This window comes from Hemitrygon akajei, chromosome 1 (assembly GCF_048418815.1).
Source record: "Hemitrygon akajei chromosome 1, sHemAka1.3, whole genome shotgun sequence".
NCBI lineage: Eukaryota > Metazoa > Chordata > Chondrichthyes > Myliobatiformes > Dasyatidae > Hemitrygon > Hemitrygon akajei.
The window spans coordinates 5,967,053-5,994,411 of NC_133124.1; the positions used below are offsets into that span (position 1 = coordinate 5,967,053).

General features: G+C 44.9%; 1 protein-coding gene across 2 annotated transcripts in view; it reads left to right on the plus strand.

Annotated features, from left to right (window-relative positions):
- gem (GTP binding protein overexpressed in skeletal muscle) overlaps positions 1-27,131 on the plus strand; it is a 38,146-nt gene extending 11,015 nt beyond the window's left edge. For both annotated transcript variants that reach the window (XM_073027308.1, XM_073027215.1), the window contains exons 3-5: positions 9,088-9,164; positions 19,785-19,989; positions 21,029-27,131. In XM_073027308.1, the coding sequence (XP_072883409.1) occupies positions 9,088-9,164; positions 19,785-19,989; positions 21,029-21,306 (560 nt within the window). In that variant the 3' untranslated portion in view covers positions 21,307-27,131. The remainder of the gene's footprint in view (positions 1-9,087; positions 9,165-19,784; positions 19,990-21,028) is intronic.
- The last annotated feature ends 228 nt before the right edge of the window (positions 27,132-27,359 follow it).

Sequence of the window (27,359 nt, forward strand, 5' to 3'; positions counted from 1 at the left end):
GGTCACATAACCAGGACTTGTGATGTGCACCGGCTGCTCATATGACCATCCATCACCTGCTCCCACGGCTTCATGTGACCCAGATTAGGGGGCTAAGCAGGTGCTACACCTTGCCCAATGGTGATCTACAGGCTAGTGGAAGAAAGGAGCACCTCACATTCCCTTTTGTAGAGACATATCTCCATCCCACCGCCCTCTTAAAATTATGCCCCTTGTATTAGTCATTTCTGTTCTGGCAAAAAGTCTTCATCTATGTCTCTTTTCATCTTGTAAACCTCTCTCAAGTGACCTCTCATCCTCCTATTTTCCAAAGAGAAAAGCCCTAGCTTGCATAACCTATTCCCATAAGACATGCTCTCTTATCCAGATAGTATCTTCGTGAATCTCCTCTATGTCCTCTCTAAAGCTTCCACACCCTTCGTACAATGAGGTGACCAGAACGGAACACCAACTTCCGAGTGCGAATTCAATGGACTGAGTTTGATAGCTGATTCTTGTTGACATCAACAGTTCCAATTTTAACTAAGTACATACTGATTTCACTGATCTCCATGGGGTAGAGATACATCTCTACCAAAGGAGGTGTAAGGTGCTCCTATCCTCCACTGGCCTGCAGGTCATCCTTGGGCAAAGGTTTAGCACTTGCTTAGCACCCCTGATCTGGGTCATGTGAAGTCAAGGGAACAGGTGGTGGATGGTCATATGAGCAGCTGGTTCATATCACAAAACCTGGTTATGTGACCACTGATGCCAGGCAGCCAGTCTTTGAAGAGAATCACAGTTATTCCACAACAGTGCTTCTAGCTTTGTTTATATATAATTCTTCATTTTTTTAATAACTGTTGAATATTATTGTCTTTTAAACATACCCCTCACCCTTTATGTCAACCTGTCAGTCTTCAGGCCACGTCACTCAGAGACTGTGCTGATATTACTTTGTGACTCTATGTGCTGGATCATCACTCTATGTACTTTGTGTGACAATATGTATTATGCTTCACAGCTTGCCATCAGAGGGACAATGTTTCGTTCTACTGGATACATGTGTGTGGTTGAATGACGATAACCATATAACCATATAACAATCACAGCACGGAAACAGGCCATTCCGGCCCTCCTAGTCCGTGCTGAACTCTTAATCTCACCTAGTCCCACCTACCCGCACTCAGCCCATAACCCTCCACTCCTTTCCTATCCATATACCTATCCAATTTTACCTTAAATGACACAACTGAACTGGCCTCTACTACTTCTACAGGAAGCTCATTCCACACAGCTATCACTCTCTGAGTAAAGAAATACCCCCTCGTGTTTCCCTTAAACTTTTGCCCCCTAACTCTCAAATCATGTCCTCTCGTTTGAATCTCCCCTACTCTCAATGGAAACAGCCTATTCACGTCAACTCTATCTATCCCTCTCAACATTTTAAATACCTCGATCAAATCCCCCCTCAACCTTCTACGCTCCAATGAATAGAGACCTAACTTGTTCAACCTTTCTCTGTAACTTAAGTGCTGAAACCCAGGTAACATCCTAGTAAATCGTCTCTGCACTCTCTCTAATTTATTGATATCTTTCCTATAATTCGGTGACCAGAACTGTACACAATATTCCAAATTTGGCCTTACCAATGCCTTGTACAATTTTAACATTACATCCCAACTTCTGTACTCAATGCTCTGATTTATAAAGGCCAGCGTTCCAAAAGCCTTCTTCACCACCCTATCTACATGAGACTCCACCTTCAGGGAACTATGCACTGTTATTCCTAGATCTCTCTGTTCCACTGCATTCCTCAATGCCCTACCATTTACCCTGTATGTTCTATTTGGATTATTCCTGCCAAAATGTAGAACCTCACACTTCTCAGCATTAAACTCCATCTGCCAACGTTCAGCCCATTCTTCTAACCGGCATAAATCTCCCTGCAAGCTTTGAAAACCCACCTCATTATCCACAACACCTCCTACCTTAGTATCATCAGCATACTTACTAATCCAATTTACCACCCCATCATCCAGATCATTTATGTATATTACAAACAACATTGGGCCCAAAACAGATCCCTGAGGCACCCCGCTAGTCACCGGCCTCCATCCCGATAAACAATTATCCACCACTACTCTCTGGCATCTCCCATCTAGCCACTGTTGAATCTGTGTACTTAGTGGTCCCAACACCAACGCCTGCAGAACATCAAGTCACTGGCAGCCAACCAGAAAAAGATCCTTTTATTCCCACTCACTGCCTCCTTCCAATCAGCCAATGCTCTAACCATGCCAGTAACTTTCCTGTAATATCACGGGCTCTTAACTTGGTAAGCAGCCTCATGTGTGGCACCTTGTCAAAGGCCTTCTGAAAATCCAAGTACACAATATCCAGTGCATCCCCTTTATCTATCCTACTCGTAATCTCCTCAAAAAATTCCAACAGGTTCATCAGGCAGGATTTTTCCTGAAGGAAACCATGCTGACTTTGTACTATCTTGTCCCGTGTCACCAAGTACTCCATAATCTCATCCTTAACAATTGACTCCACCATTTTCCCAACCACTGAGGTCAGGCTAACTGGTCTATAATTTCCTTTCTGCTGCCTTCCTCCTTTCTTGAAGAGGGGAGTGACATTTGCAATTTTCCAGTCCTCTGGCACCATGCCAGAGTCCAACGATTTTTGGAAGATCATTTCTAGTGCTGCCACAATTTCTATCACTACCTCCTTCAGAACCATAGGGTGCAGATCCTCTCGTCTGGGTGACTTATGTACACTTAGTTCTTTCAGCTTTTTGAGTTCCTTCTCCCTTGTAATAGCAACTGTACTCACTTCTCTTCCTTCACACTCTTCAACATCAGGCACACTGCTAGTGTCTTCCACAGTGAAGACTGATGCAAAATACTCACTTAGTTCATCCGCCATCTCCTTGGACCGTTATTATTTCTCTGGCCACATTTTCTAGTGGTCCTCTATCCATTCTCATCTCTCTTTTATTTTTTACATACAGTACTTTGAAAAAGTTTTTACTGTTCATAGTTCGCTAGTTTGCTTTCATATTTCATCTTTTCACTTCTAATGAATTTTTTAGTTGCTAAAAACTTTTTTTTAAAAAACTTTTTAAAAACTTCCCAATCCTCTGTCTTTGCTTTGTTGTGTGCCCTTTCTTTTGCTTTTACATCAGCTTTGACTTCCCTTGTCAGTCACAGTTGTTCTATTTTGCCATTTGAGTATTTCTTTGTTTTTGGAATGCATCTTACTCATTTTCCTAGAAACTCACGCCATTGCTGTTCTGCTGATATCCTGCCGGTATCTCATTCCAATTTACTTTGGTCAACTCCTCTCTCATACCACTGTAATTTCCTTTACTCCACTGAAATCCTGCTACGTCGACGTCAGACACCCAATCCGGTATAGCTGATCGCCCCCGTAGGCTCAATGACAAAGTGCTCTAAAAGGTTACCTTGTGGGCATTCAACAAACTCTCTGTCTTGAGATCCATTTCCAACCTGCATGTTGAAATCTCCCATGGTTGTCAGAACATTGCCCTTTTGATATGCATCTTCTCTTTCCTACTCCACTCGGTGGTTCACATCCCAGCTGCTGTTGAGAGGCCTGTATATCACTGCCATCCTGACAGTACACCACGTATCACACCCAGACAGCACAGCATGTGTTTATTCTGTATACGTGTGAGTGTACATGGTGAATAAGGTTGATCCTTGATCCTTGAAGAGACACAAGGTGCACTTCAAAGAGCCACACTTGAAATGAAAGCTGTGTTCTCGGCACAGCTGCCCTAAGCATTAACAATTTTTTATTGAGCTCATTCTTACAGAGTTAAGTAATCCGAGCTACCACTGAATGTCTTGGCAGGAATAGACAAGAAAGATAATGGTTCCAGAATAAATTTCCACTGCACATGCCAAAGAACTCTCCATCTTCGGAGACTGTGTATTCACACTGTGCATCAAAGATTGTGCTCCAAGCATAGGCTGACATTTTAGTGCAGGCTACTGCCCCATCTGTCATTTCTTGAATAAGTCATTAAACAAAGGCTCTTTATGTCTTTGAGGATTATATGTCACCTTTCAAAGCAGAACAGGAAATTCTCACTATAGCCTAATCAGTATCTATTTCTTAAACAAAGATATCTATATTCTTATTAGGACTTTATACCCTGGAATTCAACTCCCAGATCCAAAACATTAATTATCCCTCCCTCACAGATACTGCCTGAGCTGCTGAGTGCTTCTGGCATTTTTCATTTTAATTTCGGTATGATTGTTAGGATGTTGAGATTCATCCGAGGATGTGCTGGGTCACATCATCAGTGATGTAACCTGGGGTCACTGCGTGTTTCTGGTCTTTCGACATCAGGCACACTCGCCTCCGTGACCCAGCCAGGGCTGATCAGAAACACCCAGCGCTGGTCCGTGGGTCACATCTCTTGATCCATAGGCTCACTCAGCAGCCTCTGTGATGGTCTTGGTGTCTTTTACTTTGCAGCCCCTATTATGCCAAGGAGAGCGTAGGTCTGCAGAGTGAGCAGGGAGCAAAACCTCTAGACCCCACCTCGATAGGCTGGCATCGTGCCCTCCACCCCTGTCTCTGGCACTGCTCTGCCAGCTCCTGGTATTGTATATGTTTGTGTAGTGAGGTGGCACACAGGCTCTTTGGTAATGTGAGTAAGGTCACATAAACAGAGCTGTTGGCACATTGGTCTCCATAAATCAAAGTATGGAGTACAGGAGTTGGGATCTTATGTTGAAATTGTATAAGATGATAGTGAGGCCTGGTCTGGAGTATTGTATGCAGTCTGGTCATCCACCTACAGGAAAGATGTCAATAAGATTGAAAGAGTGCGGAAATAGCTTACAAGGATGTTGCCAGGACTTGAGGACCTGAGTTATTGGGAAAGGCTGAAAAGTTCAGGACTATATTCCCTGGAGCAAAGGAGAATGAGGGGAGATTTGATAGAGGTGTACAACGTTATGAAAGGTATAGACGGGACAAATGCAAGCAGGCTTCTTCCTCTGAGGTTGGGTGAGACTAGAACGAGAGGTCTAGGGTTCAGGGTGAAAGGTGTTGAGCAGGCAAACAATATGGCTTGAACATCGGATCTGCTTGAATGAAACAAGGGCCTAACGTTCAAAGTAAATTTATTATCAACGTACATATATATCACCGAGTACTGCCCTGAGATTCATTTTCTTGCAGGCATTCACAGTAGAACTAAGAAATACAATGCAATCAATGAAAAACTACACACAAAGACGTGTGTAAAAGAAGACAAACTGTGCAAATACAAATAAATGCATAAATAATACTGCGAACATGAGTTGTAAAGTCCTCAAAAGTGAGTCCATAGGTTGTGGACTCGTTTCAATATTGTGGTGAGTGAATTTGTCCACGCCGGCTCAGGAGCCTGATGGTTGGGGGGTAATAACTGTTCCTGACCCTGGTGGTGTTGCACCTAAGGCTCCTTCCTGTACCTTGGTAGTGAGCAGTGAGACGATAGCATGGCCTGAATGGTCTTCTTGATGAAGGGTGCTGCTTTCTTGCAGCACTGCTCCTCGTAGACGAGCTCATTGGTGGGGAGAGCTTTGCCTCTGATGGACGTGGCTGTATCCACACTTTCTGTAGGCCCAGGAAAGGACTTGTCCTGTCAGTGGATTTGAAGGATTGGAAGAGTTGTTGATACCTTGTGAAGCTCGACTGCCTGCTAAAGTTATTCATGTAACAGAAACAATCAGAACTGTAGGGAACCCGCTGGAGTATAGAAGAATGGGGGGGGGGGGGGGGTGCGGAGGCTGGATCTCACTGAAACCTATCGAATATTGAAAGTCCTAGTCAGTGTGGATGTGGGGAGGATGTTTCCTATAGTGGGGGTCTAGGACCAGAGGGCACAGCCTCAGAATAGAGGGACATCCCTTTAGAACAGAGATGAGGTTTAAAGCAAAGGTTCTTGATTAGTAAGGGTGTCAGAGAATATGTGTTTGCTCTTATTTCACTACCTAATTTAATTTTTTATATTCGTTATTCTAATTTATATATTTTAAAAATTACTATGTATTGTAATGTAGTGCTGCATCAAAACAACAAGTTCTGTGACATAAGCCGGTAACATTAAACCTGATTCTGATGGCAGGAAAATGGGGTTGAGAGGGATAGTCATGATGGAATGGCGGAGTAGACTAGATGGGCCAAATGGCCCAATTCTGCTCCTGTGTCTTACGGAACACTGTTGCCTGGGTTCCGTGAGTTTGGAGCTCGATCTGAGGTTCTGATTTCGGGCCTGGGCTGTGCTGGAGCAGTGAAGATGGAGATTAAAGTCTGCCCGTCACCAGTAGGTGGCTCCCAACACATAGGAGATGGTGCAAGGTCTTGTCACGTTTAAAGTATGGGGTAATGCTGGGGCAGGTTTGCCAAAGTGAATGATTCAACAATGTCACGGTAGCCCAGGGGTTAGCGCATCGCTTTCCAGCAGCCGTAATCACTAATCAGGGTTTGATACCCACCCCTGCCTGTAAGGAGTTCGTACATTCTCCCTCCGATCACAATCAGATTCATTATCACTAACATATGGCTGTAAAATTCTTTGTTTTGTGTCAGGTGTACAGTGCAATATATGAAATATACTATAAGTTACAGTAATAAACATGTATAAAAAGTAGCAGAAAAAGCGAACAAAACTAGTGAAGTATTGCTCGTGGACTCTGTGCATTCAGAAATCTGAATGGAGGGGAAGCAGCTGCTCCTAAAGTTTTGTGTGTGTGGCTTCAGGCTCCCGTCCCTCCCCCCGATGTGTTGGGTGGGTGTAGGTTTCCTCCCAGTTCTCAAGGGAGTACAGGTTAGAGTTAGTAAGTTGTGGGCATGCTAAGCTGCCACTGGAAGCATGGCGAACTTGCCCAGCATAATCCTCGCTGATTTGATTTGAGGCAAACAACACATTTCACTGTATGTTTTGATATATATGTGACAAATAAAGCGAATCTTTAACCAATAATGTCTTGGAGCTTGCTGCTGAATAGGTACACTCACAGATGTGTCCACACACCCCAGCTGGCTGGCAATTGATGTACTGATTGTTCTGGAGTATTGTGGCCTTATGTCTCAGCAGATTAACACTGCGCTAAAGCCATAAGTCGAGTCAAGAGACATACAACTCAGAGTAGTCAACAAATTTGAAGACTGGAGGAAGGTACAAGGGGGATGTCTTTACACAGAGAGTGGTGGGTCTGTGGAATGCCCTGACAGGGGTGGGGATAGGTCAGGGCAATTCTCCTCATAATGGTTGAATGGTGGAGAAGACTCAGTGGCCTAACTCTGCGCTTATGTCCTATGAATATAATTTTAAGGTGATTGGAGGAAAGTAAGAGGGGATGTCAGACGTGGGTTTTTTTACACAGAGAACGGTGAGTGCGTGGACCACCCTGATACGGGTGGAGGTGGAAGCAAACACATTAGGGACACGTAAGAATCTCTTCGATTTGAGGCCTCCGTTGTTCAGGGTCGACTGTGGATGTTGCATCCTAGCTGTCTAGACATGCAAGCCAGGTGTGGTGAACTACATATACCTGCCTGGACACGCCCCTTGCTGACTGCTCCTGTGGCTCCTCCCACAGACCGTGGCTCCTCCCACAGACCCCTGTATAAAGGCGATTGAGGTCTGAGCCCGGCCTCTCAGTCTCCAGGATGTAGTATGGTGGTCACTCACTGCTTGTTCCTTCTTCCAGTCAATAAAAGCCGATACCTCGCTTTTACGTCTCAGAGTGAGTTATTGATGATGCAAGCCAGGGCAGTACGATATGGAGAGCAAGCTGTTGCCCCCTTCTCCATGGATCTGATGAACACAAAGGAACGTCAGAGACCGATACAGTTTGGCTCCGGGAGTAGCCGGCCAGCGTTAAATTCAACACTGGGCGGCCTTAGAAACTCCAGCTGCAGATTTTTCCTCAGGGTTTACTCTGGAAGCTTTCCCCATGAGTGGGTATAGATGTAAGGCAGTGGAGGTTTGAGATCAGAGTTTTCCTTCTCCTAGATGAGTCACCAACCACAGCTGATGAGACCTATCTGCCCGAAGTGACTGGTTTTAAGGAGCCAGTGTCCTGCCTTTGCCCCTTCTCCTGTCAGTAGAACGTTCTGCTGGGCTGAGTTGCTAAGTAACACGTGAAGGCCAGGAGTTGGTCTTCACTGTCAGAGGCTATTTGAGGAGCATGCCATTGGGAGTATTTAATAGGTAGTGGGAGCTTATCTCCACCACCACCCCCGGCTATGACAACCTTAAGGAACTTCTCTTAAATTGGCACATGGATAACAGAAAAATGGAGGCTATGTAGAATGAAAGGATTAGATTGATTTTAAAGTAGGTTAAAAGGTCAGCACAACATTGTCAAGTCAAGTCACTTTTGTTGTTATTTCGACCTTGTACAGCACCTTGTACCTTGTACTGCTTGTACAGTGCATAGTAAAAATGAGACAATGTTTTTCAGGACCATGGTGTTACATGACACAGTACAAAAACTAGACTGAACTATGTAAAAAAACAAAGTGCACAAAACAGTGCAGGCATTACAATAAACAGGACAGTAGGGCAAGGTGTCAGTCCAGGCTCTGGGTATTGAGGAGTCTGATAGTTTGGGGGAAGAAACTGTTACATAGTCTGGCCGTGAGCCAAAGGACCTGTACAGTGCTGTTCCATAATCCGTTCTCAGTGGTATCTTTATTGGAAACCCTGTGTTTTTTCCTGCTGCTGTAGCCCATCCATTTCAAGGTTCAGCGTGCTGTGTGTTCAGAGATGTTTTTCTGCACACCACTGTTGTAACATTTGAGTTACTGTCGCCTTCCTGTCAGAATGAGTCAGTCTGGCCATTCTCTTCCGACCTCTCTCATTAACAAGGCATTTTTATTCACAGAGCTGCTGCTCCCTGGATGTTTTTTGTTTTTCACACCATTCTCTGTAAACTCTAGAGACTGTCATGCATGAAAATCCCAGGGGATCAGCAGTTCCTCCAGCATTTTGTGTGGATTTCCAGCATCTGCAGAATCTCTTGTATTGTATCTATTTATAAATGTCTATTTTCTCATTCTTTGTAGAAGACACCTATGAGCGAACGATAACCGTTGACGGTGAGGGCACTACGCTTATTGTAATGGACACATGGGAGAACAAGGTAGTGGAATTATCTCCTATCACTCTGCATGTATTAGCCATTCAGGATATAACTTATGGGCTTCCTCAATAAAGATGCCTCTGTACTGAGAGATCACATGGAGTCGGTGTTTGAATTGACAGGCGTTTTCTTCCTGTTTGTGAGGTCTGGCTCCAACCTTTATAGTCAGAGAATGATACAGTACAGAAACCAGCCCACGATATTGGTATCCACAATTGTAATGGTAAACAGAGAGTCCATACGGAGTTGATATTTGAACTACAGATGGTTTATGATAAACTGATGCACAGCAGGAGACCAGTCAAAGCTGATCTACCTGAGCATGAATTTGGTAGAGCTTTTACAAACTCAGCTGACGAGATTATCATTAAAAATATATTCTGACAACAGAATGGTGGCTACAGAAAGTTTTACTTAAGTAGCAGACTAGATCCTTATTACAGAATACAATAATGATGCACAGATCTAACAGTAGAGCTGCTTTTCTCATATAATGGGAGCACGCTATAATATCAGTGAAGTTCCTGAAACTTGGGTGTCATCACTGCTCCATTCCATGTCTCTACATTTCAACCTCTCGCTGCCACTGTCAGAAGTTCCCACCTATGGTACTTCAAAAGGACAACAACTGTACTGGTGCCCAAGAAGAGCAGCTTGAGTTGCCTCAACGACTGTCGCTCGGCAGCACTCACACCTACGGTGATGAAATGCTTTGAGAGGTTGGTCACGGCCAGAATCAACTCCTGCCTCAGGAAGGACCTGGACCCCCTGCGATTCATCTGTCACCACAATAGGTCAACAGCAAAAGTGATCTCAACGGCTCTCCACTCGGCCTTGGATCGCCCCGATGGTGCAAATCCCTACGTCAGGACGCTGCTTATTGACTTCAGCTCAGCTTTTAACGCCATCATTCCCACAGTCCCAATCGAAAAGCTACAGAACCTTGGTTCAACCTCCCTTGTTCAGTCCCTTCCTACCTACATCCGTGACACTTCACACGCTCTTGACCTTTTCAATGATTTCATGTTCCCTGGCCCCAATAATCTTATTTCACTACGGATGTCCAGTGCCTATTTACCTGCTCCATCCCTTCCCTTTCTCAATCTCTCTGTGTCTCTCTCTCTCTCTCTCTCTCTCTCTCTCAGGAGACAGCTTATCTACTGATGTCTATTATAAACTAACTGACTCTCACAGTTGGATTATATCTCTGTTACTTGTAAAAATGCCAATCCCTTCTCTTGATTCCTCCATCTGCTCCCAGGATAAGGTTTTTCATTCCAGATCTAATGAGATGTCCTCCTCCTTCAAAGAAAGGGGCTTTCCTTCCTCCACCATCAATGCTGCCCTCAACCGCACCTTTTCCATTTCACACACGTCTGCCTTCACCCTATTCTTCTGCCATCCCACCAGGGGCAGGGTTCCTCTTGTCCTCACTTACACCCCACCAGCCTCCGCTTCCAGCAAGTAGCAAATAATGCTCTGGAATTTTCGCTGTCTCCTGCAAAATCCTGCCACCAAGCACATCTTACCCCCCCCCCCCCCCCAACTTTCTGCTTTCCTCAGGGATCATTCCCTATGTGACTCCCTTGTCCATTCAACCCTCCCCACTGATCTCCCTCCTGGCACTTATCCTTGCAAGCGGAACAAGTGCTACACTTGCCCCTACACCTCCTCCCTCACTACCATTCAGGGCTCCAAACAATCCTTTCAGGTGAGGCAACACTTCAGCTGTGAGTCTGTTAGGGTCATCTACTGTATCTGGGGCTCCCAGTGTGGCCTCCTGTATATCGGGGAGACCAAACACAGATTGGGAGATTGCTTTGACGAGCATCTACGCTCCGTTTGCCAGAAAAAGTGGGATCTCCTAGTGGCCACCCATTTTAATCCATGTCCCATTCCCATTCCGATATGTCCATCTATGGCCTCTACTGTCGCGATGAGGCCACACTCAGGTTGAAGGAGCAACACCTTGTATTCCATCTGTGTAGCCTCCAAACTGATGGCATGAACATTGATTTCTTGAACTTCTGGTAATGCCACCACCCCCCCTTTATCATTCCCCATTCCCACTTCCCTCTCTCACCCTATTTCCTTTTCTGTCTATCACCTCCCCCTTTTCTTGCCTTCTGTCTTCTCCAGCCCTGTAAATCTTTCAACGATCAACTCCTCAGCTCTTTATTTCACTTCTCCCCCTCTCCCGGTTTCACCTCTCACCTTGTGCTTCTTCTTTGCCTTCCCCCACTTTCTTACTCTGACTCCTCACCTTTTTTTCCCAGTCTCAGCCCAAAACGTTAACTGTACTCTTTTCCATAGATGCTGCCTGGCCTGCGGAGTTCCTCCAGCATTTTGTGTGTAGTGTTTGGATTTCCAGCATCTGCAGATTTTTCCTTGTTTGCAAGAACCTAGGCGTCTGTACCTCCCTCTGCAACTGGATCCTCAACTTCCTGGGTGACTACCATCTGTGCAGATTGGAAATAACATCTCCACCTCACTGACAATCTACACTGGTGCACCTCAAGAATGTGTGCTTAGCCCACTGCCCTACTCTCTCTATTCCCATGACTGTGTGGCTAGGCATAGCTCAAATGCCATCTATAAATTTGCTGATACAACCATTGTTGGCAGAATATCAGATGGGCGTACAGGAGTGAGATATACCAGCTGGTGGTGTCACAGCAACAACCTGGCACTCAACATCTGTAAGACCAAAGAACTGGTTGTGGACTTCAGGAAGGGTAAGATGAAGAAACGTGAACCATTCCTCATTGAGGGACCAAAGTGCAGAGAGTGAGCAATTTCAAGTTCCTGGGTGTCAATATCTCTGAGGATCTAACCTGGACACAACATATTGATACAGCTATAAAGACAAGGCATCGGCTGTATTTCATTAGGAATTTGAGGAGATTTGGTTTGTCACCTAAAACACTCAAACTTCTATGATGGAGCTGACTAGTTTTACAAGTTTCTGCAAATTACTTCGATCTTGTGCAGTCGCTCCCCCCCCCCCCCCCCCCCCCAACAGACAGTGACGTAGCCAGTCAGAATGCTCTCCACGTGCACAGGATCAAAGTAAGTTGCAAAAGCTTGTAAAATTAGTCAGCTCCATCGTGGGTACTAGCCTCTGTAGTATTCAAGACATCTTCAAGGAGTGGTGCCTTAGAAGGTGGTGTCCATCATTAAGGGCTCCCATTGCCCAGGATACGCCCTCTTCTCACTGTTACCATCAGGTAGGAGGTACAGGAGCCTGAAGGCACACACTCAGTGATTCAGGAACAGCTTCTTCCCCTCTGCCATCCGATTCCTAAATGAACATTGGACCCATGAACACTACTCACTATGTTTTTACTTGTGTTTTTTGACACTGCTTATTTTAAAATATTTATATATACTTAATGTAATTCAGTTTTTTTCTATATTATCATGTATTGCATTGTACTGCTGCCATAAAGTTAACGAATTTTACAACCTATGCCAGTGACATTAAACCTGATTCTGATTAGCACAATCCACATCACTGTTTACTAGTTATCAGCCCTCACTATCTGTCCTTTCCCCTACAACACCTGTCATAAGTTAGCTGCTAATAAGTAAGACTAGAGATTGTGCAGATGCTGGAAATCCAGAGCAACACACAAAATGCTGGAGGATCTCAGTAGGTCAGCCTACATCTATGGAAATGAATAAACAGTGGAGGTTTCAGTTTGAGATCCTTCATCAGGATTGGGAAGGAAGAGAGAAGAAACCAGAATAAGAAGGTAGGGAGGGGGGAGTGCAAGCTGGTAGATGATTGGGGCTGAAGTGAGAAGCTGGGAGGTGACAGATGGAAGAGGTAAAGGGCTGGAGAAGGAATCTGATCGGAGAGGAGAGTGGACCAGGGGAGAGAGGGAAGGAAGAGGGAGAATCTGATCAGAGAGGAGAGTGGACCAGGGGAGAAAGGGAAGGAGGGAGAATCTGATCAGAGAGGAGAGTGGACCAGGGGAGAGAGGGAAGGAGGAGGGAGAATCTGATCAGAGAGGAGAGTGGACCAGGGGAGAGAGGGAAGGAGGAGGGAGAATCTGATCGGAGAGGAGAGTGGACCAGGGGAGAGAGGGAAGGAGGAGGGAGAATCTGATCGGAGAGGAGAGTGGACCAGGGGAGAGAGGGAAGGGAGGGAGAATCTGATCGGAGAGGAGAGTGGACCAGGGGAGAGAGGGAAGGAGGGAGAATCTGATCGGAGAGGAGAGTGGACCGGGGGAGAGAGGGAAGGAGGAGGGAGAATCTGATCGGAGAGGAGAGTGGACCAGGGGAGAGAGGGAAGGAGGGAGAATCTGATCGGAGAGGAGAGTGGACCAGGGGAGAGAGGGAAGGGAGGGAGAATCTGATCGGAGAGGAGAGTGGACCGGGGAGAGAGGGAAGGAGGAGGGAGAATCTGATCGGAGAGGAGAGTGGACCAGGGGAGAGAGGGAAGAGGGAAGGAGGGAGAATCTGATCGGAGAGGAGAGTGGACCAGGGGAGAGAGGGAAGGAGGGAGAATCTGATCGGAGAGGAGAATGGACCGGGGAGAGAGGGAAGGAGGAGGGAGAATCTGATCAGAGAGGAGAGTGGACCAGGGGAGAGAGGGAAGGAGGAGGGAGAATCTGATCGGAGAGGACAGTGGACCAGGGGAGAGAGGGAAGGAGGGAGAATCTGATCAGAGAGGACAGTGGACCAAGGGAGAGAGGGAAGGAGGGAGAATCTGATCGGAGAGGAGAATGGACCGGGGAGAGAGGGAAGGAGGAGGGAGGATCTGATTGGAGAGGAGAGTGGACCAGGGGAGAGAGGGAAGGAGGAGGGAGAATCTGATCAGAGAGGACAGTGGACCAGGGGAGACAGGGAAGGAGGGAGAATCTGATCGGAGAGGAGAGTGGACCGGGGAGAGAGGGAAGGAGGAGGGAGAATCTGATCGGAGAGGAGAGTGGACCAGGGGAGAGAGGGAAGGAGGGAGAATCTGATCGGAGAGGACAGTGGACCAGGGGAGACAGGGAAGGAGGAGGGATACCTGAGAGAGAACTGGGGCAGGTTGAGGAGAAGCAAAGGGGTAAGAGGGGAGCCTGAACTGGGAATGTAAAAATGGAGAAAAGTGCGGGGTGTGAAGTTACCAGATTTTAGAGGAATTGGTGTTCATGTCATCAGGTTGGAGGCTACCCAGATGGAATATGAGGTGTTGCTCCTCTAACCTGAGTGTGATCTCATTGCGGCAGTAGAGAAGGCCATGGGACCGCCACGTTGGAATGGGAATTGGAAATCAAAATAAAATGGTGGCCAGCAGGAAATCCTACTTGTATTGTTGACTGTAAAATAATCATTCAAACCACATTATTTATCACGTAGCTCAAGATGATCACAAATTGTATGTCTTTATCTGCTTGCCAAAAGAACACACCCACTGTATGTGAAACAAGTATTTAGAATGTAAAATATTTTGTGTTGTAACATGTATCTTACATAATTGTTTAAATTAGCAGCCTTGTGGAAGGATGTAGGTTTAACATTAACAAGTGAGGATTGTTTTATTGCTCTGGGACTGTAGTCACTGGAGTTTAGAAGAATGAGAGGGCATCTCATTGAAACCTATCAAATATTGAAAGGCCTAGATAGAGTGGGCATGGAGAGGATGTTCCCATTGTGGGGGAGACTTAGAACTGAGGGCACAGCCTTAGAATAGAGGGGGTATCCATTTAGAGTAGAGACAAAGAGGAATCGCTTTAGCCAGAGGGTGGTGAATCTGTGGAATTCATTGCCTGTAAAGGCCAAGTCATTGGGCATATTTATAGTGGAGTTTGATAGCTTCTTGATTAGTCAGGGCATCAAAGATTATGGGGAGAAGGCAGGAAATTTGGGTTGAGGGGCATAATTTTTAAGGTGATTGGAGGAAAGTATAGGGTATTTGTCAGAGGTCAGTTCCTTACACAGTGAGTGGTGGGTGTGCGGAGTGCATTGCCAGAGATGAAAATAGAGGCAGATACATTAGGGAGATTTAAGAAACTTACCTTGGCACATGGATGATAGAAAAATGGAGGGCTTTGTGGGAGGAAAGGGCTAGATCGGGGGTTCCCAATTTTTTTAATACCATGGACCCCTATCATTAACCGAGGGGTTGATGGAGCCCAGGCTGGGAACCCCTGAGTTACATTGATTAGAAGGCCGAAAGGCCTGTACAGTGTTGTAAAGTTCCGTGTTCTCATTCCACCCTAAACTCCATCAACAGATCAAAAGGTCTCACTGTTTAAATGTGACAAGTTGCTGCCTTTACCGTACTCTTACCAAAGAGGAAAAAAACTTCCCTCACTTCACCTAGAATCTAAAGGTCATAGAAGTTATAGAACACTACAGCACAGAAACCAGCCATTTGGCCCATCTGGTCTGAGTTGAACTATTAATCTGTCTACTCCCATCAACCTGCACCTGGGCCACAGTCCTCCATGTCCCTCCCATCCATGTACCTGACCAAAATTCTCTTAAATGCTGAAATTGAGCCCACATCCACCACTTCCTCTGGCAGCTCGTTCCTCGCTCTCGCCACCCTCTGAGTGAAAATGTTTCCCCTCATGCTCCCCTTAACCATTTCACCGTTCACACTTAACCCCTGACCTCTAATTCTAGGCTCACCCAGCCTCTGTGGGAAAAACCAGTTCACAATCTGATTATCATTAAAACTTTGCCCCCGATTTTTCCCTGTACACAAAGGGCAATAGGTGCTTCCTACTTGCACTCTGATAATGTTTGGCACCTCAGTGGAGTCTGCTCAGAGCCTGCTTTATCCCAGAGTAAACAAACCAGGGTTACTGAATCGTTGCTCGAAGCTACATCTTTCTCATCGAGCATGCTAACCTACCAGTTAGTGCATCGTTTTACAACAGGCTATGAACCGGTTGTGATCCCACCGCTGCCTGTAAGGACGTTGTACATTTTCTCTGTGACCATGTGGGTTTCCTCCCACGGTCCAAAGACGTACAGTTAGGGTTAGTGAGTTGTGGACTGCTATGTTGGCGCTGGAAATGTGGCGACACTTGCTGGCTGCCCTGCACGATCCTCGCTCATTTGAATTGATGCAAATGACACATTCCACTGTATGTTGTGATGTTCGTTTGTTTGTTCGTTATGTGCTGTGTTGTATGCCATGGCGAACATGGTCTTTCCGTTGCCATGATTGTTCTTGGCAAATTTTTCTACAGAAATGGTTTGCCGTTGCCTTCTTCTGGGCAGTGTCTTTACAAGATGGGTGACCGCAGCCACTGTCAATACTCTTCAGAGGTTGTCTGCCTGGGGTCAGTGAATGCATAACCAGGATTTGTGATGTGCACCAGCTGCTCATACGACCATCCACCACCTGCTCCCGTGGCTTCACATGACCCTGATTCGGGGGGGGGGGGGTGGGGTGATAAACAAGTGCTACACTTTGCCCAAGGGGGACCTGCAGGCTAGTGGAGTTAAGGAGCGTTTTACACCTCCTTTGGTAGAGAAGTATCTCCACTTCACCAAACAAGTTGTCACTTTCAGATGTACACGTGACAATAATATCTAATCTTTGCGAGCTTTATGGATTCACTTTTACTGAAGTTTCGTACTGTAGTTCCAATGTTCTATTGCTGCAAGGTTGCACAAAATGACTTTTGTACTGCCTAACAGCTGCAGACCTGTCTGAATCAAATAGTAATGTTTCGATGTACATGTGACAAATAGAACCAGTTGTTAATCTTTATCATTTTCCATTGGGCCATTCAGCCCACACTCTGTTTCTAGTGCTGGCAACATCCTCATAGGCTTCCTCTGCATCTTTCCCTTCGATCTCACATCTTTTAATGACACAATCAGAAATGTACACCAGACACCAGCTCCATTCTTGCTTGTGCTGTCAACAGTGTGAGCGATAGTTGCCCTAGATGCATTGGGTGGTGGGGTAGAGATACGACCTCAGCACAGGAGGTGTGAGGTGCTCCTACCCTCCGCTGGGTGGTGGGATGGAGATACATCTCTACTGAGGGAGATGTACGGTGCTCCTTCCCTCTACTGGCCTACAGGTCACCCTTGGGCAAGGCTCAGCGCCTGCTTAGCACCCCCCCACCCCCCCCACCCGATCATGGTCACATGAAGTCATGGGAGCAGGTGATGGATGGTCATATGAGCAGCCGGTGCACATCACAAGTCCTGGCTATGCAACCACTGACGCCAGGCAGACAATTTCAGAAGAGGATTGATAATGGCTGGGGTCACCTGTCTTGTAAAGACACTGCCATGAAGAAGGCTCTTCTGTAGAAAAATTTGCCAAGAACACTCATGCTCATGGAAAGACCCCGATTGCCCGCATTATACGACAACGGGCCATAATGAACGTATCCCTGATGCCCGTGACTCTGTTTATTGACTGGTCCATAAAGGATGTGTGGATGTCCACACCTCCCATTCTGTCATGCCTCTCAGAATCCTTTCAGCAAATATGATGCTTTAGATCACAGGACCTTAAAGATTAAAAATTATCTTTATTTGTCACATGTGCATCAAAACATACAGTGAATGTGCTGTTGCATCGACTCAAATCAGCGAAGATTGTACCGAAAGCAGCCTGCAAATGTCGCCATGCCTCTGGTGCCAACATCACATGCTCCCAACTTACTAACCCTAATGTGTACATCTCTGTATGTGAGAGGAAACAGGAGCACCCAGAGAAAACCCACACGTCCACATGGAGAGCGTACAAACTCCTGACAGACAGCAGCGGGAACCGAACCTCAATCTTACAGCTTGAGCTGACAAAGTTCAAAACTAATTTATTATCAAAGTTCATATATGAGGGGTGATTGATAAGTTTGTGGCCCAAGGTAGAAGGAGTCAATTTTAGAAAACCTAGCACATTTATTTTTCAACAAAGTCCCCTCCTACACTTACACACTTAGTCCAGCGGTCGTGGAGCATACGGATCTTGGACCTCCAGAAAGTGTCCACAGATGGGTGATTGATAAGTTTGTGACCACAGGTAGAAGGAGATGAGTTATACAGCTCTTGTTACAAGTACATGCAGTTCAACTCTTTGAGTGATTATGCAAATAGTTTGAAGTTAATAACTCATCTCCTTCTACCTTAGGCCACAAACTTATCAATCACCCCTGATGAGTTATTAAAGCTGGGTGGGTTGGGGAAGGGGGAGGAAGTAAGAAACTGGAGGTGACGGGGAAAGAGGTAAAGTGCTGAAGAAGAAAGAATTTGACAGGAGAGGCCCATAGGGAAAAGGACAGAGGTGGGGACCCAGAGGAGGTGGGCAGGTGAGGTGCTAGCATTTCCTTTCGTAGATAAGGGGCCCAAAAATAAAAGAAGACAAGCCTGTAAACTGTACTGTGTAATATAGTTTTGCACTGTGTGGGACCCAGAGTGAACATTTCAGAAATTGCATACAGAAATTGTGCACGGATGTTGGAATGAACTTGTTGAAATTTGTTGGTGTAAACCTTCAGTAGCTTCAAATCTTATCCTGAGGAATGGTCTTGGCTGAATTGTTGACTCTTTACTCCGCTCTAGAGATGCTGCCTGACCTGCTGAGTTCCTCCAGCATTTTGTGTGTGTTGCTCTGGATTTCCAGCATCAGCAGAAACCCTTGTGTTTACATTCTGCAGATGATCCAGTTGAAGGATCTCAGTCCAAAATGTTGACTGTTTATTCCTCTCCATAGATGCTGACTAACCTGCAATTCAGTGGTTCAATTTAATATCAGAGAATGTATACAGTTTACAACCTGAAATTCTTACTCTTCACAGTCATCCATGAAACAGAAGGAAAATCCCCAAAGAATGAATGACAGAAAAAAATTAGAACCCCAAAGATCCCACTCCCCCATTTGCTCCAGCTCCACGCAATAATGAAGCCCCCAGCCACCACGATCGAGAGACCACCAGGAGCTACTGTCCAACATTTCAACATCCCACAGGCTTTCTCTCTCACTAACGAGGTAGAGAGAGATATCACTCCTGCAACAAACAAGAGGGGAGACCTACAGCTCGCTGTTCCAATGTTGCAATCTGCTGCTTTGCTTATTCAAGCTCCCACGGTTCGAGGGTCTTCTTTTGACAGCAATGTACACTGCTGTCTTGATGTGTCAGTTGGCAAAACTGGTGAGGAATCAGATCATCCACAGGACTGTACCTCGAAGGTGCACCTCTTCCGGGCTGCACCCGGAGATACTAAAAATGCCAGGCCACCTGATGAGAGCGGGAACCCGCTACTGTGAAGAGCTGCACTTTGAATGCAGCTGTAGATCACGGACTCTGACAGGATCCCAGCCACTTTGAAAAGGAGAAAAGAGACATTAAAAGAGAAAAATTAACCTGTTTTGTAGATGTACTGTAAGAATTCACCCAGGTCTATGGCCATTTTGTGTGTGCTGCTCTGGATTTCTAGCATCTGCAGAATCTCTCGTGTTTAAAATCAGACTAATGCAGTTTCTGCTCAGTGGACTTTCCTAGTGAGTATTCAGTTACTTTCTCTAGTATCTGGCACTGTAGTTGACAGCAGTTCGTAAAGTGGAGCATGATGATCTATGCATCTGATGATTTCTGTCCAGAAATAGAATTGATTTTGATTTTTTTCATCTCAATCTGTGCGTGCTGGCAGGATGAAGATAGCTGGGTGCAGGATCACTGTATGCAGATTGGCGATGCTTATCTCATCGTCTACTCCATCACAGACAGAGCAAGTTTTGAGAAAGCGTCCGAGCTTCGTATTCAGCTCCGGAGGATTCGGCAGGCTGAGGACATTCCAATTATATTAGTTGGGAATAAATGTGATCTTGTGCGATGTCGGGAGGTATCAGTGGCAGGTATGTTTCTCCATGGTTCCTGAAGGTTGTTATAACTGGGATGGTAGTGGGGATGAGCTCCCATTACCTATTAAATGCTCCCAATGATGTGCATCTCAAATAGCCTCTGACAACTGTCCAGCTCCTGGTCTTCACGTCTGGCTTAGCTACTAAGTCCAGTGGTACCGTTTCTGCTGAGAGGAGAAGGGGTAAAGGCAGGTTACTGCTGCCTTAAAACCCTTTGCTTTGGGTAGATGGTATTTGTCAGCCATGATTGGCAGCTCATCTAGGAGAAGGAAATCTCTGATCTTAAACCCCTGCTGCTTTGCAGCTATGCCCACTCAGGGTCGGCTTCAGGAGTGAACCCTGAGGGAGAATCCAGAGCTGGAGTTTCTAAGGCAGTCCTATGTTGAGTTCACCGCTGACTGGCGTCTCCGGCCGAGCTGCTGGTGCCAAACTGTTATGGTCTCTGACGTTCCTTTGGGCTCATCAGATGGGAACTGTGCTGCCTAGGCAACAGCTTGCCCTCCATATCATACAGCCTTGGCTTGCACAAAGACAGCAAGGATACGTGGTCAACCCCGACCAACAGAGGGCTCAGTCCTGACATGGCTGTTATGTAGCCTCCCTCCATGGACAAACAGTCCATGAGCAGGGCGGGTGGGGTCCTTCATGACCTGAGGTGTTGTTTCCTCATTAATACCTTTCATTAGCGTCTTGTGTCACAACTGGGGGTGGTGGTTAACAGTGTAAGTGGCTCCGATTCAATTCCGGTCACTTCCAGTAAGGAGTGTGTACTGTGACTGCATGTGTTTCCTCCGGGTGCTCCGGTTTCCCCTCACATTCCAAAGACGTATGGGTCAGGAGGTTAATCGGTCAGGTGGGTGTAACTGGTGGAGTGGACGGGAAGGGCTTGTTAACGTGCTGTATCTCTAAAAGAAAATTCAAATGTAAAACTTTTTCCAACCTTTCCTCCTCAAAATATTGTTGCATTTCTGTGTTTTTTACTCTGCTCAGAAGACACGTTATGTGTAGCTTTAATCTCTTTTCTCATCTGCAGAGGGGCGATCCTGTGCCGTTGTTTTCGACTGCAAATTCATCGAGACCTCAGCTGCAGTTCAGCATAACGTGCAGGAACTCTTTGAAGGAATCGTGCGGCAGGTCCGGCTCCGGAAGGACAGCAAAGAAGTGAACGATCGGCGGATGGCCCAGTACAAAAGGAGAGAGAGCTTCCCGAGGAGGGCCCGGCGCTTTTTGGATAGACTGGTAGCAAAAAACAACAAAAAGATGGCTTATAAAGTGCGATCGAAATCTTGCCATGATCTTTCTGTGCTATAAAAAATATGGATGGCCATAGTTAAAATGGTGACATCAGACTATTATAGTGAAGGGTTTAGTTAATCAATCTATATTAGATTATATACTTGGACTCAGTTGGTTTACAGTTGTGTCGAATTTGTGTTGTGACAGAATTCATAAGAACACAACTTCTCTGTTTGTGAATATTAGTCATAGAACATTACACCATGGAAACAGGCCATTCAGCCCATCTAACCTGTGCCGAACTGTTTCTCTACCTAGTCCTTTCATTTGTACCTTGACCATTGCCCTCCATACCCCTCTTAATCATGTACTGTACCTATCCAAATTTCTCTTAAATGCTGCAGTCGAACCCACATGCGCCACTTGTCCTGACAGCTCGTCCCACACTCTGAGTGTAGAAGCTCCCCCTTATGTTCCCCTGAAACATTTCACCTTTCACCCTTAACCCATGACCTCTAGTTGAAGTCCCTCCCAACTTCAGTGGAATAAGCCTACTTCCATTTACCCTATTCATAATTTTGTATACCCCTATCAAATCTCCCCTCTTTCTCCAACTCTGCAGGTGGATAAGGTGGGTAAGGAATTTGTTTCCAGGCCTCTCAGGGATGTTGTCCCTACATTGATCTATCATTGATAACCAGCCATGCTATTGGTCATCCTATCACTTAAATTTGAACAAATCGGTATCGTTTGCTTGACCTCCAGTGGCTCAGGTGTAGAACTGGAACGGGAGATGGGATGGATCTTCTAATTTAACACGGAAACATTCTGACATGCTGTGCTCAAGTCCATGATAGTCATAAGACATAGGAGCAGAACCAGGCCATTTGGCCCATCTAGTCTGCTCCACCGTTCCATCATGGCTGATCTATTTTCCCTCTCAACCCCATTCTCCTGCCTTCTCCCCATAACCTTTGACACCCTTAATAATGAAGAACCTATCAACCTCCACTTTAAATACATCCGATGACTTGGCCTCCATAGTTGTCTACGTTAATGAGTTCCACAGATTCACCACCGTCTGACTGAAGAAATTCCTTCTCTTCGCTCTTCTATAGGGACGTCCTTGTATTCTGAGGCTGTGCCCTCTGGTCCTAAACTCCCCCACAATAGGAAGCATCCTCTCCACATCTACTCTATCTAGGCCTTTCAATATTTGATAGTAAGATGAAAATGCCATGAAGTATGAAATTACAATTTTAACGAAGCCACTTGACCTTTCACATTTGACCTATCACATTTATACCTGTGCCTGTTTGTTCCCATCCTCTAAATCAAGATTTTTTCCAACCTGGGGCCCATGGACCCCCTCGGGTAATGATTAGGGTCCATGGCATAAAAAAGTTTGGGAACCCCTGATCTAAATGCTCTCCTTCATCTATGGATTCATGTCAAGTATCGACATGGTAGCGGAACAGTTAGGGCCATGCTATTGCAGCTCGGGGTGTCGGAGTTCGGAGTTCAATTCTGACGTCATATGTAAGGAGTCCTTCCTGTGGCATGTGTGGGTTTCCACCGGGTGCTCCAGTTTCCCCTCAGCATCCAAAAACATATTGGTTAGTAGGTATTTATTTTGGTATTTTTGTTTATTCTGGCATCTTATCCCTTCCTTTCCAGTCCTGAAGAATAGTCTTGGTCTGAAATGTCAACTGTTTATTCATTTCTATAGACACTGCCTGGCCTGTTGAGTTCGCCAGCATTTTGTGTGTTGCTCTGGATTTCCAGCATCTGAAGAACCCCTCCTGTTTCTGGTTGGTCATTGTAAACAGTCCCGTGATTAGGCTAGTGTTAAATCGGGGGTTGAGGGGTGGTGTGGCTCGAAGTGCTGGAACACATGTTCCGCACTGAATCTCAAAACAAGTAGACGCTCTCCTTCAAAAATACTCTCCTTCATCTTTGGCTACATGTCTAGGGAGGGGTATGAAGGCTTATGGTTCAGATGTGGGTAACAGATCAGCATTGACTACATGGGCCAAAGGGCCTGTTTCTGTGCTGTAGAGCTATGACACTCCTCTTCAAAAACATTCTCCTTCATCTTTGGCTACATGTCTATGGAGGAGTATGAAGGCTTATGGTCCAGGTGTGGGTAGCAGATCAGCATGGACTAGATGGGCTGAAGGGCCTGTTTCTGTGGTAGAGCTATGTGACTCTGTCTCATTAATTATACAGTTTATCACTGCTATCATTGACATTATATTCTATTTAATGTGTATGTGGAGTGTATGAGATTGAATTCCACTTGATACGAATGAATTATATTTGTATGAAGAACTAATTTGAATAACCCAGCATTTTTCTGAACTATCTCTTCCAAATAATTTTTAATTATAACTATCATATATTTTCACGTAGAATCATGGAGGCACAGAGCACTACAGCAAAGAAAAAGGCCCTTCAGCCCATTTAGTTCATGCCAAACTATTATTCTCCCTGTATTTTTTATATATATATTTTCCAGGAAGGTTTTGTGCATTTATTATAAACAAGTTAACCAAAAGTCTTTTTAGTATGATTAATATTAATGTGGACAAAATTTTGTACTTAAGATGGAATTTTCTGATTATGATCTATTTTTAAGCAAAATAATGTTTTGTTATTTTATGATGAACTTCAATTTATAACTTTGTGTACAGTGTGTAGGTTTGTACTTTGAATCTATATTTTTGTGTACATTGCAAAATGCAAGTCTGTTAAAACAGCTGTTTTCCAGTTGGCCTAATGGGGGCCAAGAAGAGAAATAAATTCTGATTTCCCAAAATACTGTTCAGGAAATGTAGAGGAGGCTTGACCCAAATGTAGAGCAACAGAGAAATTTAAGCTGACATTCTCTTAATAAACTACAAACTAACAAGCCACAAGGGGCCACAGAACAAGAGAGAACACAAGACAACAAGGTAACTGAAGACCGGATGAACAAGGACTGCAGATCCTGGGTGTCAGAGAGCTGGGTTTAAATAGGCTGCAGGTGACGAGTTGGAACTGAGTGGCAGGTGACTCCTGTTAGCTGGGTGGAATTTGGGAGGAGTCTGCCTGTGCAGGTCTGACAAATATTCAGTTTACAGATGATAATTCCATTAAAGTTCATTGCTAGTCTGAATTTGCTGCTGAACTTTTATTAAGAATACTTAACGAGAATGAATTTTATTAGTTATTCATCCATTTTGACTTTGTGTTTTCATAATGAAGGCTGAATGACAACACTAGCAATTAAACAGTTTGCAATTTTTCAAGTCCAAGTTCAAGTTTACTATCATCTGACTGCACATTTAAACAATGTTCCTCCGGAGCACAGTGCTCCCACACACAGCACATGAAACAAAATATTACCCCAAATATGTTAATAAAGTATACTTCAAAGAGCATGTAGTGCACAGCACAGGTAAATGGTAAACAGCTCGCTATCCTAGGGGTGGAGACCTTGGCAGTGTATTCATTCGTCTCACAGCCTGAGGGGGGAAGCTGCACTGAAGCTAGTATGCAATAGTTGTTGTACAAGGTAAATCTGGACATTTGGTGGGGGATGTAACCAGCTCTGTCCTCTGGTGCTGGAAACAGTGTGTGAGTTACAGCTAGCTAATACTGTGCTCACTCAGTGGCCACTTTATTAGGTACCTCCTTTTTGAAATGAGAGGCAATGTGGATCAAACTAAATGCATATCTTCATGTCACCTACACTCAGTAGCCACTTTATTCAGTACCTCCTGTATCTAACAAAGTGGCCGCTGAGTATATGTTCGTGGCCTCCCGCTGATGCAGCCCATCCACTTCAAGGTTCAACATATTGTGCATTCAGAGACGCTTTTCTGTGCACCACTGTTGTAAGGTGTGGTTATGTTAGTTACTGCCAGCTTGAACCATTCTGCTATGACCTCTCTCATTAACAAGCCGCTTTGCCCAAAGGACTGCCACTCACTGGAATTTATTTCTGATTTTCACACCATTCTCTGTAAACTCTAGAGATTGTTGTGCCTTAAAATTCCAGATCAGCAGTTTCTGAGATACTCAAACCACCCTATCTGGCACCAACAATCATTCAAAATCACTTAGATCACATTTCTTCCCCATTTTGATGTTTGGTCTGAACAACAACCGAACCTCATGACCATGTCTGTATGCTTTTATGCATTGAGTTGCTGCCACATGACTGGCTGTTAGATATTTGCATTAACGAGCAGGTGCACAGGTGTAATAAAATAACCACAGAGTGTATAAAAAACCGACGGTGATTCTGCACAGTGAAGTCAATCACAAATCATTTTGGGAAATACAGAAAGAACAATAGTGTTATTAAAAGCATTTTGATATTTAATGTGACAGAAAAGAATGAAGCAGTTGGTCAATGAAAGTATTACAGTAAAAAAAATCAATTTATTTGAGATAATTCCCTATCTACAATTATTTTTCAACATAATTCTTCACCTGGAAACACTTAAATAAAAATATGAAGTATAGGTATGACTTTGAACAAATGTTATAATCTATCTTTGAAACCAGACACATATCCACATACCTTCCCTCTCACCTGACTTCACCCGTACGTTTGTACTCCCTTTTCCTCTCTCTGCACTACTTATTTCATTTAATTTTTAATTTGTATACTTTTAATTGTAATTCATACATTTTACTGTTACATATTATATTGTACTGCTGCCACAGAACAACAAACTTCGGAACATATGCTAGTGATGGTAAGGCCATAAGACAGAGGAGCAGAATTAGGCCATTTGGCCCATCGAGTCTGCTCCACCATTTCATCTTGGCTGATCGATTTTCCCTCTCGGCCTCCTCTCCGTATCCCTTCATGCCCTGACCAGTCAAGAATCTTTCAACTTCTGCCGTAAATCTACCCAATGATTTGGCCTCCACAGCCATCTGTGGCAGTGATTTCCACAGATTCACCTGATTAAAATGATTCAGACTCTGGTTTCCCCTCCCCCAACATTCTGGCTTCTTCCCCCTTCCGTTCCAGTCCTGATGAAGGGTTTCGGCCTGACACGTTGACTCCTTGGCTGCTGCCTGACCTGCTGATTTCCTCCAACATTTTGTGTGTGTCACATAACTCTGTTATGAAATGTTCAATATCAATGTGTGAATTAACACCAGAGGTTCTGTAGATGCTGGAAATCCAGAGTAATACACACAAATGCTAGAAAAACTCAGCAGGTTAGGCACTATCTATGGAGTGGAATAAACAGTCGAAACTTTCTTTTTTCCTTTTTCTCTTCTTCTATTCCCCACTCTGGCTTCTTACCTCTTCTCCTCACCTGCCTATCACCTCCCCGTGGTGCCCCTTTCTCCCACGGTCCACTCTCCTGTCCTATCAGATTTCTTCTTCGTTCACCTATCACCTACCAACTTCTAACTTTGTTCCCCCTCCCTCACCCACCTGGCTTCACCTATCACCTTCCAGCTTGTCCTCCTTCCCCTCCCCCCCACCTTCTTATTCTGGCATTCTCCCCCTCCTTTCCATTTCTGATGAAGGGTCTCAGCCCGAAACGTCAACTGTTTATTCATTTCCATAGATGCTGCCTGACCTGCTGAGCTCCTCCAGCATTTTATGTGTGTTGCTCTGGATTTGCAGAAACTCTCGTGGTTTTGAAATTGGTCCCCGATTCTGTAGCTCTGAAGTCACAATTTGTAAAGAAAATTGTTAAATCTTATTTCTCAGGTTCAAGATCTTCCTTTAAGCGATGACATGATATACGTTTAATATTTTATACAGCACTATTCGATGACAAAGTATATGGTTTATTGTTTATACTGGAATATTCTTTAAATCATTCAAATATGCATTCAAATGACAATATTCAGATATTTAATAAAAATATCATGAAATTAAACTGTTTGACTTGTGCATTCTTGACGTTCCTTGACTTTGATCCAGAGAAGCCAAGGGTGTCTCTTCTTCTTAAGCCCCATCACCTTCATCACTCAACTTCACTCACTCCAACACTGAACGGTTTCTGTTCTCACAGCCTATGGATCACTTTCACAGACCCTTTATCTCATGTTCTCAGTATTTATTCTCTCTCTCTCTCTCTCACACACACACACACACACACACACAC